This window comes from Chiroxiphia lanceolata, chromosome 1, assembly GCF_009829145.1.
Source record: "Chiroxiphia lanceolata isolate bChiLan1 chromosome 1, bChiLan1.pri, whole genome shotgun sequence".
NCBI classification, from domain to species: domain Eukaryota; kingdom Metazoa; phylum Chordata; class Aves; order Passeriformes; family Pipridae; genus Chiroxiphia; species Chiroxiphia lanceolata.
In genome coordinates, this window is record NC_045637.1 from 127,859,804 (window position 1) to 127,879,477 (window position 19,674).

The 19,674-nt window shown below is 39.1% G+C and overlaps 1 protein-coding gene across 1 annotated transcript; it reads right to left on the reverse strand.

The window, feature by feature from the left end:
• Window positions 1–245: 245 nt before the first annotated feature.
• TMEM106B (transmembrane protein 106B) lies at window positions 246–18,647 on the reverse strand. The gene is made up of 8 exons (XM_032688192.1): window positions 18,562–18,647; window positions 15,153–15,374; window positions 12,629–12,692; window positions 11,162–11,321; window positions 10,225–10,365; window positions 10,087–10,136; window positions 6,709–6,762; window positions 246–6,019 (listed from the first exon to the last, which is right to left on the reverse strand). Exons 2-8 carry the CDS (start codon window positions 15,370–15,372, stop codon window positions 5,881–5,883), a joined length of 828 nt encoding a protein of 275 aa, XP_032544083.1. The 5' UTR covers window positions 15,373–15,374; window positions 18,562–18,647; the 3' UTR covers window positions 246–5,880.
• Between the last annotated feature and the right edge of the window lie 1,027 nt (window positions 18,648–19,674).

A 19,674-nucleotide genomic window follows, 5' to 3' on the forward strand; every position in this document is an offset into this window, starting at 1 on the left:
AATAAATTCCTTTTTTCGCTTTGCCTGTGCACATAGCTTTGCTTCTCCTATTAAACTGTCTTTATCCTGACCCAAGAGTTTTCTTGCTTTTGTCCTATTTCTCTCCACCACTGGGGGGAAGAGTGTATGAGCAATGGGGTGGGGGCTCACTGGCTGGCAGAGGTCAACCCACCACAGCAGCCCAGGTTTGAACTCAGCCACTTCGGTAGCTCAGTCAGACAACACTAACTCATTCACATACGGTGTTCAGCTTTCAGATACTTCAGTTTATTACAGACTTAACACAATAAAACATAGTATCAAAAAAAAGTAGATTGCAAGGTTTTCACATCATGGAATGCCAATAGTTACAAAAATTGAAGTCATACCATTGAAAATACATGAAAACTAGTGAGAAAATATGGTCAGATAGGAGGAAAACTTGTGGGAGACAGGGAGGAGGAGAAAAAAAAAATATTAAGTCAGTTAAAAAAAGAAAAAGGAGATACATGATCCAAGCTTTTTAAATAGAAAATTTAATATCATTCTTTGAGTCAAACAATCCCATCTAGAAATATATATTCATAATGAAGTTAACTCCAGAATTTGAACCTCTAAATAACAAGATTCCTTGTCCCAGTTAACTTACATTAAGACACCTTATGTCCTACAAGTCATTCCAAAATACCCTTTTACTTCTAGAGTGTTTATCATGCTTAAGTGGATAGATTGTTTGCTACACAGTTACAAGAACATCTTAAGTTACAAAAATAGTTATCACTCATTAGTATTTCTATACATATCTTAAGCTATTATATGCACACTCTGTACAGTGGATGTTAACAGTAGTTAAATTTGCTTCCTTAAACAAAACAAAAGAACTAAATCACTGACAGATCCAAAATATTCAGGCACCATAATACACTCACATGTCTGGTACTAAACAACCCCGCCCATGTAAAGCAAAAGCAGTTTCACTTCCCAGGAGACATACACATCCATGCTGTAGGACCCTTGTGATGGTTGGTGGAAGAGGACAGTCTGAGGATCAGGACAGTCTCTCACTACACTGCCAAGCATTCAGGTTCCATGCAGATTCCTGGACAACAGGCCTCCCAAACCGGTGGAGAATCAGGCTTACATGGCAAAAGCTGTAGGGCAGCAGAACTACCCCAAACTAGCCCTCTGGTAATGACCAGAACTCCCCAGCTAAAGATAAAATAGGAAGGTGACTTCTCAAGTGGAACAAACACTGAGTGTTTCCCATACCCAAATTATTGTTTCCAACATGTTTTGGTTAGGTTTTATTCCTCCCTCCCAAGGCCAAAATAAAAAAATCTAAACTGTTTTGCATGATCAGGGCCATCACAAACCAAATATTTTGCTGGTTTCAAGTAGTCCATTACTGAAGTATGTTGGTTGCACTTGCAGTATTTATCCCTCACTTTCAGAAGTAATAGTAAGCCAGGAAGCATCGCTAGGGTTGTGGCTTTTTGTTAGACAGACAAGTAAAAAAAATAGTTCTTAGAGTTACCACCATTAGTCTTAATAATCTCGTAACATTTGAAGTCCAGTTCAACTGACATTCCACTTCATGCCACTGCCCAACTCTGAAACAGGTCACTCATTTCAGAAGGTGCCGTCTAGGAACATACAGATGTTCTGCTACAAATTTGGGGGGTGGGAGGGATGGGAAGAAAAACAAAACCACAACTACCACTCCTGCAAAAAACAAGGAAGCCTTAAGTGCTGAATAAGAGATAACACTATTTCTTTTTTAACTTTTTCTGAATCTAGAAGCTTCTCTCATACTACTCCAAGCACCATGAGGGCACAACACTTCAGTCAGAAGGTTAAAGACCCTAACAGTTCAATCCAAGCATTTAAGAGATTTGGTGCTTAAATGGTTCCCTTTATACACCACACACTAAAAAGCCCAGGCATGTTTGCAATGTACTACAATGAAAAATATATCCACTTGCAGAACTTCAAGGACAATTTGAAGTAAAGTCAACTAAGGCATGTACTTAAGTCTGCCAACAACAGACTGCAAAATATAAACACTACAATGTTAAAATCAAGGTCATGCACACATCAAAAGTGCATTAAGAATTTCAAAGCTATACCACACAGGAAAAAGATACTTATGCTTGTCTTCATGAAAGATTAAGAACTAAGCAACTATCCCCTAAATATCAAGATGATCAAAGAAATGATGAATGAGCTTCTACAGGCCTTTCCCCACACCAGGAATTCAAGAGTGAGTGTCAGGTACTACATCTTTTAGTAAGACCACTTCTCTTTAAATCTCTCCAAAAACATATTTGATTGTTGGATCTTTGACGGTTTGGTAGCTTCATCAATTCATTTATTTATTTTTAAAGCAACATATTTAAAATGTACAATAATTTTGCTCTCCAATGCCAAATAGCCAACATTTTTATGCATTTAGGTGTTCCATACTTAAGTTATGATTTTGAAATTTTACAGTTATTCTATACAGAATACATTAAGCTGATTTTCAATAGTGCCATTACAGTGCAACACCTGGACCACTGTTATAAGGCATAACTAACAGAGCTTCCATTTTAAAGTGCAACAGGTTTTGGTACAGGAATTGCTACAAAGAATTCAAGTGAAAACAACTCTACTAGAAATAAACATACTATGATGCCAGTATAAAGGTATTTTATAGTACTAGAAGGTTATGGGGAAATTACAAGTGAAATATGAATCACTTCAGAAGAAATCCTTCAGAATCTATCTATCTTACACATATGAAGACAAGTCAGGAAAAAACCACAATTCTTCAAGCTCACTTTCTGGAGAGAATTTGTACTTACTTATAGTGAACTGAAAGGTTTGCCTTTTTTATTTTAAAATCAAGATAAAATAAATGTGAAAAATGACAGGTCTGTCACTTGGATCTATTCTGATACCTTGTTTAAAAAGTTATACAAGTTAATAGAGTTCCCTTGCTCTCTTAGCATGTTTCCAAGGTCAGCCACATAAATCTAGTCTAAGTATTCACACAGATGTTTACTTGCTTGTCTGATGAGATGTTATATTAAAATTAGTACATAAATTAGAATACTTGCCTTGTTTGGTTAGTAATATGCTGATAGTTATGCAAGGAGATACTAACACCTGCAGAACCTTAAGCCTGTTACTGTTACTTCTCTCATACTGACTTAATTTGAGAATTCAACAGGACCTTTAACCCACACTTTATCTTTTAGGTGAGAACTCTTCATCATTCAGTAAGTCTACCATGAATTGATGGTGTTAAAGTTTATATCCATTAGATATCCTAGAGGACAGAAATTGAGTTGTACCTTTCCCCTTCTGACACATACACAAAAAGAATAACTCCACTCAATTCTTTAATTTGAATTAACCAATACCAAGCACTACATGCAAGGTTAAGATCTACAGATTTAAGTATGTATTTTGCTCAGCACGTCTGCCAAAATTTCAAAAGTCAGTTTGAGTCTCAGCGCTGCATAATGTGTAACCTCCTCTTGCCATGCTTGTTCAAAAGCAGCGTCCACTACTCTCACCAAATAATTTTGTCATTGTGCTATTCCAGTTATTTTAGACTACCTTTCACCCTTGGAAGAAAAAAAAAAATTTTAAATCAATGTAAATATCTGCCTAGAGCTGCTTTCTTCTTTTCTCTTTCAAAAAACCCAAACAAATAACAACCCCCAAACAAACAAAACCAAAGCTCTAGGTCCAAATACTTAGGCCTAGAAGAAAACGCCTGCGTCACTTGGTGGCTGACTTCAGATCTGACATGATTTAAATCAGAATTCTCTCCCTGCTCTCCAACATAAGCAAATCTTCTAACAACAGGTAACATCGAAAAGTTAACCCCTCTGCTTTTAGCCAGCTCTCCACTATCCTGGTTTTTAGTTATCTCCTTTCAGACAAGCTTATCCACGCATTTAAGCAGCCACAGGACTGAACCTCATCTATACCCTAGAAAGACTAGTCAACTGTGAACTAGTTTCCCTCATGATTGCAAGCTGTAATAAAGAATGTTTACTTTCAAGGGCCAAAATTCAAGAATAATTTTCAGAATATAACTACAGGAAGTCATCCAAATTGACTACTCCAATTCCAGAAACTCTCTAAAGCCAAAACCTGACATCATCATCTTATCAAAAACTGTATGAAACTGACAGTTCAGGATCCAAAAGTTTTCAGAGACTGTCAGAGTAAGTGCTCATAGCATTTCAAACAAAGAAGGGGTTTTTTGGTTTTGTTTTGGAGGGATTTTGTATGGTTAAGTAATGCCTCCTAAGTAAGTCTTACATCACTGATATTCTTTTCCCCATCCATCCCCTTAGGTCCATCTAAGAGAGGCCAGTAAAGAAAAGAGTAATGTAGACATCTATCTTGACTGAAGTACTGGAGCGTCAGAAATTGTTAGGGGCAAGAAGTTACCCAGCAGCTTTTTTCCATAGTGTTTATTGCTAATTCATTTTGTGTAACTTATTTCCAGCAGAAGGGAAGGACAAAAACCACAACATCTATTTAAAAAAAAAATATCATTCATTAAAATGCAACAGTCTCAACAGTACCTTCTTATAGATGCATCTTATCTAATTCAGAAATAAACCAATCCTGATCTAGTTAATTAAAACATTTTGCACCCAACCCTTAGAACAGTCGGCCCTAAGGAGTCAAGTAACTTTGGACCCAAAATTTATAATCACCATAATTGATAAGAACCCTGGAAATTCTCACCGTGCAAACTATGCTATAGAAACTATTTACTGCTGTGAGTCAGTCTTGCAATTACATCAGCATTTACCCTTACAGAAAGGATTGCTGTGTTTTCCCTTACTTAACTTTGATGTGAACTGTGAGTGCTCTGGGGATACAGTAACTACTGCATTTGCTTACTGAGCCTGTGCAAGAAATAAGCAGAACCAAACATATTAACACTTAGAAGTAGTTTAAATACACAGTATATTAAAACAATAAAAATCATGAAAATTTACATGACGTTCTCCAAACCTGTGCTTAAAGCTTCCCATCTAGTTCCAACTGCACAATATTGATTTTCATAGCTATTCTCAAAAGTTTACTATAAAACACACCGGCAAAGCCTCTACTTATTAATTTTCTACAGTCTTGAATTTTTCCTTTGTCAGTAATTGTTCTGGGGGTTGTTTTTTGTTTAGTTTTAAACCCGACTTTAAATTTAACAATGTACATTCTCCTTATAACATCCCAGAGGTAGCAGGAGGGAATAAGAATGATTCTAGAAGTTGCACACTCAAGTGTAGTGTCATCCAAGAGAGCTTTCCTGGCTTTCACAGACTGCATGTCACCTCTAATCATGTATAGCAAACAAAAACATAGAATCCCAAAATAAAGAACTATTGTCACTGGGTTACTAATAGAAGTTTCACACCCAGATACTTTAAAGTAATCTTGTTATTTAAGTAGTAATACTGCCTTTTTCAACAGTCAAATATCAAGAACTGAAGTATAATCTTAAAATTTATAATTTTTTTTAAAATGCTCATTAGTGACACATTTCACCTAAACACAGACATAAACACAGTTACTCTAAGATGATGTACCACACTGTAAGGAAAGGTCCCAGTTCTGTTCAAGAATCCAATATTCCCCCTCTCCCTCCCACCACACAACTTGACAGAGGTGCTTACAGTAACAGAAAGCAAACAGAAGGGAAAAACACAACACTTAACAAGTGTGCCTATATACATTTTGCACCTCTTCCCTCCTTGTATCTAAAGCGAACAGGTCACCATGTTTGCTATGCTGTACACTGCACGTACTCTCCCCTTCATGTAGTACCAGTCCTATCCAAAGGATCTCTGCAAGCACCGACAGCAGTCATTCCAGACCAGCCAGCAGGTGCTTCTACTGTGGAGGCTGAAGTACATTTAAATATTCTGACTGGCCCAGCTGATAGGTCGTGTTTCCTCCACAGTCCACATACTGGTATCTCTCCTGGGATGTTTGCTCAGAGTGGCCAAAGTACGAGGTTGTCACTGTCACTCTTAAAAAGACAAAACAGAACAGATTTTGAGTTTTCTATTCTAAAACTGTGCTGTTATACTGCTAGGGTTTTTAAGGAGAAAGTTTTGGAACAAAATATATTATAAATAAATTTAAAAACATTAGTAATTTACCACTATAGATTTTCTCCATACAAGACATCTGGTTCCCTGAGTACACACTTTTTTTCTGAAGATGTTAAAGCTGAGGTTTGCTCATAATATCTTTTTTAGTGATGAGAAAGCAAGCGATTAGACAAGTCATCGTATGTCTAGCCTAAACACAGACCCCTACAACCCACCATGCTGAAATTTATGCAATGTCACAAAAGGCAATCTCTGACAGAGTACTAAAGCCTCTAACTCCTTCAAGATCACAAAGTTCTCAGCAAGTTCTGAACAGTGGCTGATACACAAAGTCATTTTAAAGTCTTTGAGACATTAGTAGCTCCACAGGTACAGCCCAACTGCAGAGCAGATACAGTGACAACAGTTCTGTTTATTTGAGCGTCTTTACACCACCAGAACCTGTCAAAAGGCCTGGTTCAGTTTCAAGAACTAGAAAGCACGTTGATTTCATTTTATCTATGATGCAAAGACTCCAAGATTAAATATTTCTGATTAATATTTTGATAACAATTACACAGCTTCTAAATTTTTTTCCAACAAATAGGAAGTTTGCCATACTTACTGCATCATCACCACTATGTTATGTACTTTGATAGATGGTAAAGTACAGAAGTCACTGCAAAAAAAGAAAAACAATTATTGGATTTGCATCAAACCTTTCCAGGTAATTATCTAAAAAGCAAGACTTGTGGCTTCAACTGGAAATTCTGACAGAGACTACAGAGTCAGTAGCAATGACAATAAAATCACTTGCTCTAAGTCACCAGCAGTCACTGTATGGTCACCTAGATCTATTTTATATACACAGTCTTGCTTTCACAGGAACAATCTAAACGTGTGTTTGCTTACATGTAACGCCTGCCAACAGAACTGTCCTAAGAAACTGTTCATTCCATCTTTCAGAAGCTAAAAAAGTTAACCTAAACCACTACAAAGCCTGTTGATATCACTTTGCCACTGACAAAGACTTTCAGTATGAAGGGATACAGAAATAATTTACTGCAACTCCACTTCATGTGGAATCTATATATAGAAACTTCACAAGAAAAGATCAATGTTATGCCAACTTTAGCATTTTTTCATTTAGTAGCATTCCTATTAAAAAACCCCCTCAGACATCCTGAAGGCACTGCTATTCTTGCTCAACACGTACCAACAACTTAGGAAAGTCCCTTTTATTTTTTGCACTCATCCACCTCTACATTATGCAAAGTAACCTTTAACCAATATACAGAGATTCTGAAGTCAAGGTTATTGTTCTCTTGCAAGAAAACCTTTCCAGAGTGATGTTTTCTGACGCGCCTACGTACCACTTATACAAAGCACCATGTAAGTGCATATTTTTAACCCCCACTTCTTAAATCATTTGCTCTTGGGCATAAATCTATCAGCTCTAGAATGAAAACCATGTGATCAGTGCAGTAAGATTGCATGGCAGCCACCACAACATTTCTGTGGTCAATGCCATGGTCATTCTTTCCCCTTGCACCAACAAACATACAATACAGTATTAAACAGTGAATGAACAAAGGTGATCCAAATTGTAAGAAAATACAAATCAAACAGTTTGGTATTAAAAGCTGTTTTATATCTGTACCAATGTCAAACATTTTGATTTTGTTTTCCATGTTAGGCTTAAATCAGAATTTAGTTAGACCGTAATGCCAGATACCCTCAGTTAATGTACTTTTCTAATCCAAAATACAGACAACCTGTAACACAATATAAAGCCAGTTCACATACAATAGTACATACTGGCTGACAAGCAGAGAGGGGCAACACCAATATGCTGGGGTTTTTTTAAGTCAAGATTAGATGAAAATTAATCTGCTTTAAAAAACAAACCACAAACCAACCAAATAAAAAAAAATACCAACAAACACTACACAGCACAAAACTGTAGCTAGGAAACTACATTGAAGGTGAACTCCACCTTGAGCCAGCTCTCTAAAATAAATGTGGAAATGCCCTGTATGATGCTGATTTCATCATGCAGGTTGGTTGAATGCAGACACTTCATGTCATTGAGAATCTCTGGTATTCAACCTAAGCTGACTTTACAGCACACACACTCTCTGGGATCCAAACCTGGGAGTTATGACTAAAGCAAGACCTAAATTAACTAGCTGGGGAAACACTGAAATGTGATCCACTGTAAAATCCCCCAATGCTATAACTCACAACACTATCTGCATTAGAAAGATAAGTCCAGGGTCTTCGTATTTTTGTGTGGAGAAAAATCCCAAACACAGAAACAAATACAAAACCCCAATAAGACAAGCTGAAGCTATCTTGGCTAGGTATTCAAACAAAGGAAGTTCACTTGCTGTCTCCAGGGTTGCTCCATACAGCAAACCCAGGTTTCCAGACTCACAATACAGTGAAGGAGCAGAAACCCATCAACAATAACTGTCAACAGCTCAGGGTGGTCAACTAATAACAACTGTGTAACATATAGAAAATATGGAGAAAATGAACAGCTATAATTTTGTATGTGGTTCATGTTCTTTTTAGTACATTTCAAACACATGACAGCGAAGTTAGTGAGTGTTACCCACTAGGACCTTGCTCTAACAGTCTGTACAAGAACTTAACTAACACAAACTTCTAGAGTCATGGGTCTCTTCACTAAACATAGTCCATGCTTAGTGTCACTGTGTTGAAGCAACAAAAATTCTCACGCATGTACAAATGACCTATTAGTCTGCTCTTCTAGCAACATTCACAAACAGTCCTGAAGGAGGGCAAGTTCACCTTACAGCCTGCTGGCACTGATGCATTACAGCTTCACTGTTTCTACTGTACAACTTACCTCCAAGTTGGACCAGTGAGTGCATCATTGTACCACACTACTGTTGCCAAGGCTCCAAATGTCAAGCATAAGAGTCTGAAAGCCAGTCAGTTCAGGCTACAGACAGCTTCTGCCCATCTATATCTTTTTACACATCCAAAGCCATACAGGTTTTTCTAAGGCTAGCCATCAGCTTGCAGGGGAAAGTTGCAGCTAATGTTAGGAACAGACTCTCAACAGCATTACTGAAGTTAAGGCCACAGTACTGACCGTGAAAGTTTCAATGTATTACTGCACCACAAGCACAACTAGGTAGGTATTAGCATGACTTCTACGAAGGCTATGAAGTTTATTTATTCCTCATACATCCGAAGAGTGAGCAGATTCACAGGATTCAGTGTTTACATTAAGCTACCTTACATGCTTTTGAAAGGTGACAGAAGTTCAACACTTTTCATCTATTTAGAATTTGTGCCCCTCTTACTATTTCATACCTATTTCAATTTATTCCAACACTGCAAAACTAGAAGGTTCTCCCCTACTCCGAAGGGGCTGTCATCCACTGGAACTGCACACGGACCTTAAGTCTCAATAGTTAACTCTTTCTTTTCAATCTGCATTTCAGTGTAAGAGAACTAACATTTAGCTTTTTTACCAAGACACAATGAGCTAACAGTCTGTTGGACAAATGAACTTTCAGAAGCTATGAATAAAACCACACAAAGGGCAGGCTGTAAACACCGCTTACTATTGTATACACATGGTCTGAAGAAAAGAAATACAAATTAGTCTTTAATTTGTATAGTATTAAATACAAATTTTTTTCTCCTGCAGAGGAAGTTGTAGGAAAGTTACTAGAGAACTTGTTAGGGGAACCCACCTGCACCTTCACCCTCCAAAGCAGCTACTGCCAAGGCCTATATCGTTTGGAGAGAAACAATTTAAAGGGCTAAGTGCCAGGTACAGGAAGTCACTATATGAAATTATTGAAACAACTGTGGTTGAACTGTTCTTCAGTACTATTAAACTTTAAGAAAATGCAACAACATCTCTGCAAGTAGATTTATGCTAACTTTGGAAAAAGTTGCTTTTAACACCATTGCAATTTTTAATAAAACCCATGTGATATTTAGAGGTGAATATACTTACAACATGTAGCTCATTTCATCTTGTATGACCGTGGGCACCATATAATCAATCTAAAAAAGAAAGTAATGAAAACACAAATGAGTAGATCTATATATGAAGATTAACATGTATTCAACTTTGAAAGCCTATACTACTTACCTGTTTCATATCCAGAGGACCAATGTTGGTGATATTGTTTAAACGTGCTTTGCCAATAACTGTTTTTGAAAACTGAACTTGGGCTGTGATATTTGCCACTTCAACAGAGTAATAGTTGTTATTCGTTATATTTAGTGTGTTCTGAAAAAAACAAAGACAAAACATTAACAGATAATCCGTTCTGCGTATCTTCATGAGAAAGCATTTTGAAACTTGTGCGTGAGACAGTAACACCTGAAATTATGCAAGTAAATTTTCTTGCTTGCTAGGATTGCAGGGAGGAGTGATGTAATGGACCATCACTTAACTCCTCTCTCAGGATTTGTTCGTGAATATATTGAGTAGCACAAACTTCTTCACAGCTTCCCTGGTGACAACCCTCCACTGCAAATACTGAATTTCTTCCTATCCTCAATTATTTCTTCCAGGAAATTTAGGCAGCTTTGCTTTATTTAAAATGAGGAACTCTACCAAAAGTCTTTAGGCAACTCTGTATTGAGTGCATTACCAAGAAGTCAAGAACCATGCGGAAAAAACTCCTTTAAGGTATAAGGTGGATAAGAAATCATTTTTCCTCAGTCCCAATTTAGACAAATGCATAATACAAGGGTAGTATCAAATGGCATTCCTACATAGACACATTATCTTTCACTTATATTCCAAAAATAATGCAAGAAACTCCAAAATCACTGTTCCCATGAAAAAAAAAAGTCCCAGTGTTAGCTTGTAATTCCAGTTCTATTAGCTGTAGATACAGGAACGAGCCACAGCAGATACAGTTACATTTTTCCAACTGGTCATTTTAGCTGCTTCTGTTTCTTAAGGCACTGACTAAGCTTGTCAGCTAGACCAGAACTTCTACCTATATTAAACTATCACAGCACTATCTCTTGATGCATTATTCAGTACAAATATCCAAAGAGACAGTCAGACTTACCGTAATATTTAGATATATTATACGCCTACCCTGTTCGTAAGTGACATACACTGACTTCACACCAACGTACTGAACGTCAATTGAGCGAGGAAACAAGAAAAATACAGCCAACCCAGAAAGCAGTAAGCATACAGTTACAGAAGCAGTCACGTAGAGCTTTCTGGAGAAAAAAAGAGCACATTTCAGAGTCAAAAGCACGTTAAACAACAGTGGCATGCTACTTTCTCTAAGTGATAAGTAGCAGGACTAGTCAATACAAGTAATTCAGTCTATTTCTAGCTTCCAATAGCTTCTAAAAGGGAAAAAATAGCTATGCTGCACTTCACATCTATGTATCAAAACAGCTGTTACTCTTGTTTATACATCAGAAATCACATTTCAAACCACACAGTTATTTCAACATTTGTAACTTATAGAGAAAAATGGAAGAGGTAAATATTTTTGTGTTTTGAAACAAAAGCACTTCCTCTTAACATTCATTTATAGCACAACTGTCATTCTGCAGGACTGTTGCACAACACACCCAGAAAGCAAAATAAAGTTCTTATGACAGAGAATCCCAACTTTCAGGGAAAGTGTTAGACTCCAGATAAGGAGCAGGAAGTTCACAGTTAACCTAACTGTGTGTGTGTGTGGAGTGTGTGTGTATGATAATAAAAAACCCCGCCCACAAATAAGACTCTACTGTAGCTCCAACTTTGTCAAAATTAGAACACTACAGTAATACATTTCAAATTTGTACTAATGTTACATCAGGTGTATGATCAGAATATATTATGTGAGGTTACTGTATTTTTTTTTCCTGGTGATCATTTCTGTTTACTACAGAAACATCAAACATTATCCAAACATTACAGAAAACAAAACAAACAAACAAACAAAAACAAAACTAAAAAACAAAACCCAAAATGTGTCAGAGCAAGAAGCCCTGAGCATTGTAATGAAACCTTTAAGTAGATCCTACGAAAAAAATAAATATACTGTATCAGAATGATGAATTTGTTGACTTTGCTACTTGCAAAAATCAGAACTTTACAAATTAATTTTAGGTGACTTATTTAGTAGTAGTGGTTCAAAGAAGCAATCACAACTCAGACTTTAATAGTGAACGTGTATCTGCTTAGGTCAATTAAGATACCACAGAGATTGATAAATACTTGCATCATTACTGTAAACACACAGATAAATATCTATATGAATAGGTCATACAGTATTACTTAGCTTTGTACTTAGCTAAGACATACTGTGATGGAAGTATGCACACCTGTTAATAAATAACTCTCCTGAAGTTAGAGGTTAAGAGTGACATAACTCACGATAAGGGTTCTTTCAGTACAGAATGCAAGAGAACATTCCAGTGATCTCAGCTTGATTCTTCTTATCACTATCTCCTTTAAATTCTTGAATTTTAACTAGAAGAGAATAATTAACTGTAGATCCATGTATGACAAGTAACCATTAACTTACGTTCTTCTTGGCCTCAGTCTCTGATCACTGTATGGAATTAATGCTACCAGCTGATTTTCCTGCCCTGAAAACAAAAACACCCTTTAAAAATTTAAGCAAAGAATAAGTACTGTTGCAGTTTTATCTGAGTGCCCATTGTGACTTAATGGCACCAAAGAATAAACACTGATGATAAACATTTAAATTCCAGATAATCAAGTCAAATACTACCGCAGCTTCTGTCATTTTCTAAAATAGAGCATGGATTACACAACATTGAGAGGAAAAAACACCAAGTCTGCAAAGACCAAAACACCAATAAATTCCACCTCTGTGCTGCACGCATGCACCAGAGGCAGCTTGCCTCTGGCACCACTTCCTGGAGGAAAACAGAGATAGAACAGCTTTGAGCTCTCTGTGCCAGACCATATAAAGTCATAGGACAAAACATTCAGAAGCTTGGGCAGTAAGAACTGATACAGAAGGCATTCTTCATGTACCCTTCTGAAAAGCAGAAGTCAGGTTTGTTTAAAAAAAAACCCAACGAACAACAAACCCAAACTGAAACTACCATGTAACAATACGGATGGCCTTGGCAACACAAGTTATACATACACTGCATTCTGGAAATCACTGGTATATAAAACCATTCATCATGGTGCTGCTGGGCTGCAGCACCCTGTAAGTAAAAGTAAATATCTACTGGAATTTCTCCAAACAACAAGTTATGTCACTAGACAGCATGTTTAAAAAGGGAATATCTTAACAGTAGAAGTAAAGAACACAGGCACAGATGAGTTGTTGAAAATACATGGACCACACCTGCCTATATAGCTTTTGCTCTTTGCTGTGGAACTGAGATTTGTCTGTATGAGAACAGAGGCCTCAAGGCCAAGTCATATTTGCACTTTTTAAGCCAAATGCAGAATTTGACCAAATCATCACTTAGCTAATTAAGCACTTGGAAGTAATTCCATGCTGAATCACTAAGCTAGGCAAAGCATGCTAACCAAGAAGGTACTAACATGTAAAACATCAACCTTCTAAAAAACTTCTACCAGTTTAAAACAAATTTTCATCTCTGCTTCAATTAAGCATCTTCAACCTTTAAACACAACAGCACAGTCCTGCTTTCATACCATATCATACTGAAAAAGCTAAAGCTTTCCAAGTTACAAAGCATAATTTCATGTATTTATTATAATTTAGCCATAATCATGTATTATAGACTTAAGTCATGTAGTCATTCTGTGAACACTTAATTTATACCCTATTCCCTCAAAAAACCTCCAAACATTATTTTCTTCTTCTCTAAAGTACTAAGGAATAATTAAAAAGACAATGCTCTTAGTTCTAACAGCTCATTTAAAGTTCTAGCTTTAACCACATTATTTCATTAGAACGTATGGACAACATGCATGTTTTAATAGTTACTGTAAAATAATTACTTCAAAAAAATAATTAACTCACATTTAAGTATTACATCTACAGATCCCACAGTCAAAGAAATAAGCTTCAGAACACAGGAATCCCGTTATTTCTGCATTTTAGCTAGCACGGTTTTGAGTAAAACTTGCTATTGATATTATCTAGTATTTCAAGTTAGCAAGCTAACAGAACAAACTTCCTTCTCTATAGTCTTTTGCTTAATATAATTTTTAGTTTCATAGCTTTTCCACCCTTCAAATTTGCTGAATTCACTCCAATTATAGTATGAAGTTTAACAGCTAAAATACAAATCTCTTATATTTACAGCTGTTTAACTGTGCCCCCTGCCACTTATACATATGTGAGACACAAGTATTTTTGAACTATATCATAACCTAATCTCACTGAGGCACACGCAGAAGGACACAGCACAGACATCACTCAGTTTTCCTGAGATGTTGGTCAAAATCAGTTCCAAGAGCTTTTACACCCAATAATCTGTTTTGGATAAGAGGTCTGGCAAAAGCAGATCCAAACACTAAATCATCTCATCAGTTCTCCCCCCCCATCAAAGGGAAGATCTTGCAGCTGAAGCAGAAGACTGTCCCTTGGCCTGCTGTGTTTGTCACTCTCCTTCTGCCCACTTTCAGATATTCTGCATTCTCCTTTCACAGATCGCTTCCTAAATAGCTATTTAGGTGGCTTATCATACAGGAGAGAAGTGTAACAAAACAGCTTCATATCAAAAGGAAAAACAAAATATGAGGGCAAAGTGAAAAAAAAAAACAGTTAGGTACGAAGACTAATGCTAGGCAGCCTATTCTTTCCCTTGGCAGCCAAAGATCCTATATGTTTTCAAATCTAAAGCTGAGAAGAAAGAAACAGTAGCATTGTACAGACAAGTGAAAACCCAAAGTGAACAGCCAAAACTGACCCAATTTTTTCCATTTATGTAGTGTAATTGTAACAAAATACTTACTGCTAAAAAGCCAAAAAGATGAGAAAACTTGAGTAGAAGGGCTATTTGTCATGAATTATTACACTTATAACTGCACATGGTTATGAAGCAAACTTATAAGTTAAAAAAGAAATTAAAAGAATAACAAAGAAAACTTACCTCGCGGAATTCTTCCTGTTCCCTGACAAGTTGGGCAGGTGACACTGTCTCTCCCTGTAAATTCCACATAGGGAAACTGCGACACATCTCCACATCTGCTGTCCTCATTGTGCACTTCTGAGTGAACTAAACCATTCCTCACGTTATCAGACACTGAGCTTCCATCATAGCCATCTTCCTTGCATGTATGCATAGGCAGGTGAGAAAGTGATTTTCCCATGTCTAAAATAAAAGTCAGAAGAAAGTTTTCAGGGACAATGATTCAAACATGGCTTGTGTTTAATTCCCCTGCACCATGTAACAGTCTATGGTCACAGTCTGACAAGACTCCAGCTCTCCTTTGTTCAGATCCCTTAAGACCTGCAAAGTACCACAGCCCTGTCAAGCTGTAAAGAACCTGAACTAACTGGGAGTTTTGTTCAGATCCTCCAATATGCACAGGTTGAAAGGGGATCTATGAGAGGCTTTAAAGTTCGAAGGGTACAATCATTGGCAAAAGTTGCAACAGTCTAGCAGGGCTTTTCAAAGGATTGTTACTGTACAGACTTTAACAGAACACATCAACCTTTGTATAAAAGAAAAAATAAAATCAACATTGGGCTCTAGAAAGCAAGTTTGCAATTTTTAGTTAATTCTACACACACTACAGACCCAATTCTAACAAGTTTTTTAGGCTGGACTTGTTTTGATAACATGGAATCAGCTACTAGTTTCCAAGCTAGAAATAGAAATCCAGGTGTTTAAACTGATGAGTCCTTTTAACTCAAAAGAGGACTAATTCACAAGAAAGTCAAGTTAAAAATGGGAGTGAGTTTAACATAGTTGCCAAGTAGCATTTATAAAGACTTACATAAAAAAAAAGCATTACTCACAAAAGCATTTTTGTTACCTACACAAATTTTAACTTTTTTCTCATTACTGTAGCTTTTCAGCCATAACACTGGAACACTTTGAAACACAGTACAGTTGGATCTAAAGTCTGTAATAAACTGAGGCAAACAGAAATCTTCCCAATTTGCAACAGGTGGAAAGTAAACTCCAAGTTAAAAAAAAATAAATCTGTACAGCAGTGGCAATCAGCTTATCCCCATAAGCCATTTTAGTTACTTAACACATAGGTACACCAGTCACTCAATTCATCACTGTCTTGGGGAACAGCAGGATTTAAGGAGAACATGCAAAACTCCATTTTTTTTCCCATTAAGTGGCATTTTTAAAGCAGCATCTAGCAATTATCATGCTGGTTCACTGAAAGGAAGCCCTAACAGTAAGATTTAGAGAGCAAAACAAGTCAGAATATTTTAAGCCAACCACTCAAGACAGAACAAACCTCAAATGTGTTGATGGTAACACAAACACAACATTAATTCATTATATTGCCACAAAGGATAGGTGAACGTGGGAGTGGGAAAGTAAGTCAACAAATGCCAACAAGTCCCAGTTACTGCTCCAGCAAACATGCAGGATTTTTTTCTCCATCGAGGTCATTAAACCCTCATAAGAAGGCAAAGTACTAACCCTTGTGCTGCTACTTTTTAAAACATTCTAAGTTTGAGAGCCATTCAATAATAGAAATTGTTGAACTGAAAATTAAAACTACCAGGCTGTTGAAAAAAAAAAAAAATCCTGAAAAGGCTGTTGACAATTATTCCACAAGGGGACTTTGTTTACTGTTCTCCTTGCAGCTGACCCAGAGCCTTCATGCTACGAAACTTGAGTCTTGCAGCTTAGGCAATAGCTGTCACAGCTACAGGCCTGAAAGCTTATGGATCAATCCCTGGTGCTGTGGTGCTACAACTACACCCAACTTAGATACTCTACTGACACCAGGCCCAGGCTATGTCTACATTAACAACTTAACACACACCAAGCAGCAACTCTTTAAAAGAAACAGTCACTGAGCATCCAAAATCAACACTGCATCTGTTTTTGTGTGTTCATTCCATTGTCTAGACTGACAACAGCCACTGGCAATTGGACTGCATCTTCTAGTTTTAGCTTCTTTCAAAAGGAAGAGTTCATGCACTCCCTGATCACACTGTGACAATGAACCAAAGTGCAGCACGCAATGGTAACCAGGAATTCCTTTCAAGAGCACATCCTTTATTTGAATTAAAACACTGATGCAGATGCATCCTTCAATGCCAACTCTACCTGAGTTAGAATAGTTAGAATTTACTGGTGCCAGAGACTTGGGACATGTCTCAGTTCACAAATAAGAAAACAGAGAACCATCTTCAAACAAAATTTGATCCTCCAACATGGTTTCCCCCCCAACTAAGCCTAAACCATATTACAGCTTACTAATAATCAAGAACATGTTGTTCTTTTATCCAGCACTTATATGCTGAAGAGTAGTAACTCTGAGAATATAACATCTTCATATGTAACAGCTTCCATACTGTCACCAAAGCCAGGAACCCAACTTCCTTAACAGCTGGGCTTTGATCCAGTCTCTCCCTTGTAATTGATGTTACACTTCAGTCTGCTTGGAGTTTCCTTAAATTCACAGCCTGTTAAAAACAGTTTGGTAAATTAAAAATGTTTTGAGAAGTGGCTTTGTTTAAGACTGCACCCTTCAGATTGCTACAGCACTGCAAGACCACAGTATATAGACAAAACCCAAACAGTGTCGCAGACACACAGAACCACCACATCCTGTGCTACATGCAAGACTCGGGGAGGTGGGAGGGAGGACACTTTGTTTATAAACTCAGTGAAACCTTATACAATCAAACTGAGTTGTTATACTTCTCCAGCAGGTTAGGGTGGCGTTCTTACACTTTATATGCAAATACATAAACTTGAGATTACAAACCTACTTCTTTTTCAATACATCAAAAGATTTCGAATCGCGACCATCTCCTGCCCCGTCAGCTGTGCCTTAATCATGAACATCACAAGCTCCTCCAGAGCAGAGCACGCAGCAAGGTAAGGCAGTGACTTGGTGGGCACGACCAGCGCTGCCTTTCATGACCCCTTGACAACCCCACCTCTCAAGCACTGCCTGCCCAGTTAAGGCTGGCACTGCCAAAAACACGGGAGTCAACAATCCCGGGATTTCGGGGTTTTCTCGCCCGTCACCGCCAGCTGCTCTCGCAAACATGGCGAAGTTTACGGCCGGCGGGCTGGGACTGGGCCCGCCGAGCTCGGTCGCTGCCAGGCTGCCTCCGACGCCCGCCCTCCCGGGGGGATCTCGGCGCGGGAGCCGCTCCGGGGCAGGGGTAGGGCCAGGTCAGACCAGGCCGGGCCAGGCACCCCCCGCCCCGCCGCGGGCCTGCCCAGGCCCCGCCGAGGCCCACGGGAGGCCGCGGCGACCCCCGCCCGGCGCAGCTCCGCCAGCGCCCCACAGCCCCGGCCCCGCGCCGGGAGAGCCCTTCCCTTCCCTTTCGGCCCCGTCCCTCCCCACCTGCGGTGCGGGCTCCGCTGCCGGGCCGGGCACGGCAGGACCGGAGGCTCCCAGAGCGACGCTGCAGCCGGCGCTGAGCCCCGGATCGGGCGTGTGCGCAGCCGCGGGGCGGCGGGGGCGGTGCCGGGCCCGGCACGTCCTGCCCAGTCTGTCCCGCCTGGATGCGGGTGGAGTTGAGCTTGGCTCCCGTGGGGGGCCGGGGGTATGGGGGTCACTGCTGTTCTCCTGGCAGGCCGGGCCGTGCCAGGCTTCCAGCTGGCACGGGAGGTTCGGGAATGGCACATAAACTACTGTCACTGGGCGGGGTGGGGGATGATCCCGCACGTGGGCATGGAATCAAGGGAAAGGGGAATGGGCGAATGGGGCAGCCCTGCTCCGCGGCGGAGATGGAGCGGGATTTCTCCCAGACTTTCCGTGTCAGCTGTGGTTCAGAATCAGTTAAGTTGGAAAAGACCTCTGGAGATCACTGGGTCCAACCCATGACCAAACACCACTATGTCAACTGGACCATGGCACTCAGGGCACTCATGTCCAGGGACAGTCACTCCACCACCTTCCTGGCAGCCCATTCCAATGTCTAATCACCCTTTCTGTGAAGAAATTCTTGCTAATGTGCAAGCTAAACCTCCTCTGGTGCATCTTAGATCTATGTCGTCTCGTCCTCTTGCTTGTTCGCTGCGGTGCCCGCAGCTATGTACACCCCTCCTTCTCTCCGAAACTTCTTGGTACTTTGTGAGGCACCATCGCTATTTGCTGTGCCCCGTTTGGTAGCTCTGGTGGAAGTACCTCGTCCCGATGTGCTCCGGGGCAAGGGGAAATGCTCGAGGGAGGAAAAGCGACGTCAGGTCAGAAAAAAAAAAAAAAAAAAAAAAAAAAGAAAAGAAAAAAAAAGTGTCAGAAACCGCTGGTTTTATAACTTGCATCATTTTATACAAGGTTGCTTGTACAGCAGATATTTATCCAGGGCATGAAATGTTATCCAAACAATTTGCCAGAGCAAAATGAAGTACGTTGGAAGTGAATAACTCGTGATAGTTGGTCTTCATGGTCCTGCCTCTGGTCCACGAAAACCTCTGCCCACTCTCTGTGACAACAAGGGAGATGGCTCCTCTG

What these genes read in the sequence shown, in the direction of transcription:
- TMEM106B (XM_032688192.1), bottom strand. Translation starts at nt 15,372, where the DNA reads ATGGGAAAATCACTTTCTCACCTGCCTATGCATACATGCAAGGAAGAT. An exon ending in GATGAAATGAGCTACATGTT is followed by an intron (nt 6,763 to 10,086) that starts GTAAGTATATTC and finishes CTTTTTTTGCAG; the next exon opens with TGACTTCTGTACTTTACCAT. An exon ending in AACATAGTGGTGATGATGCA is followed by an intron (nt 6,020 to 6,708) that starts GTAAGTATGGCA and finishes TGTCTTTTTAAG; the next exon opens with AGTGACAGTGACAACCTCGT.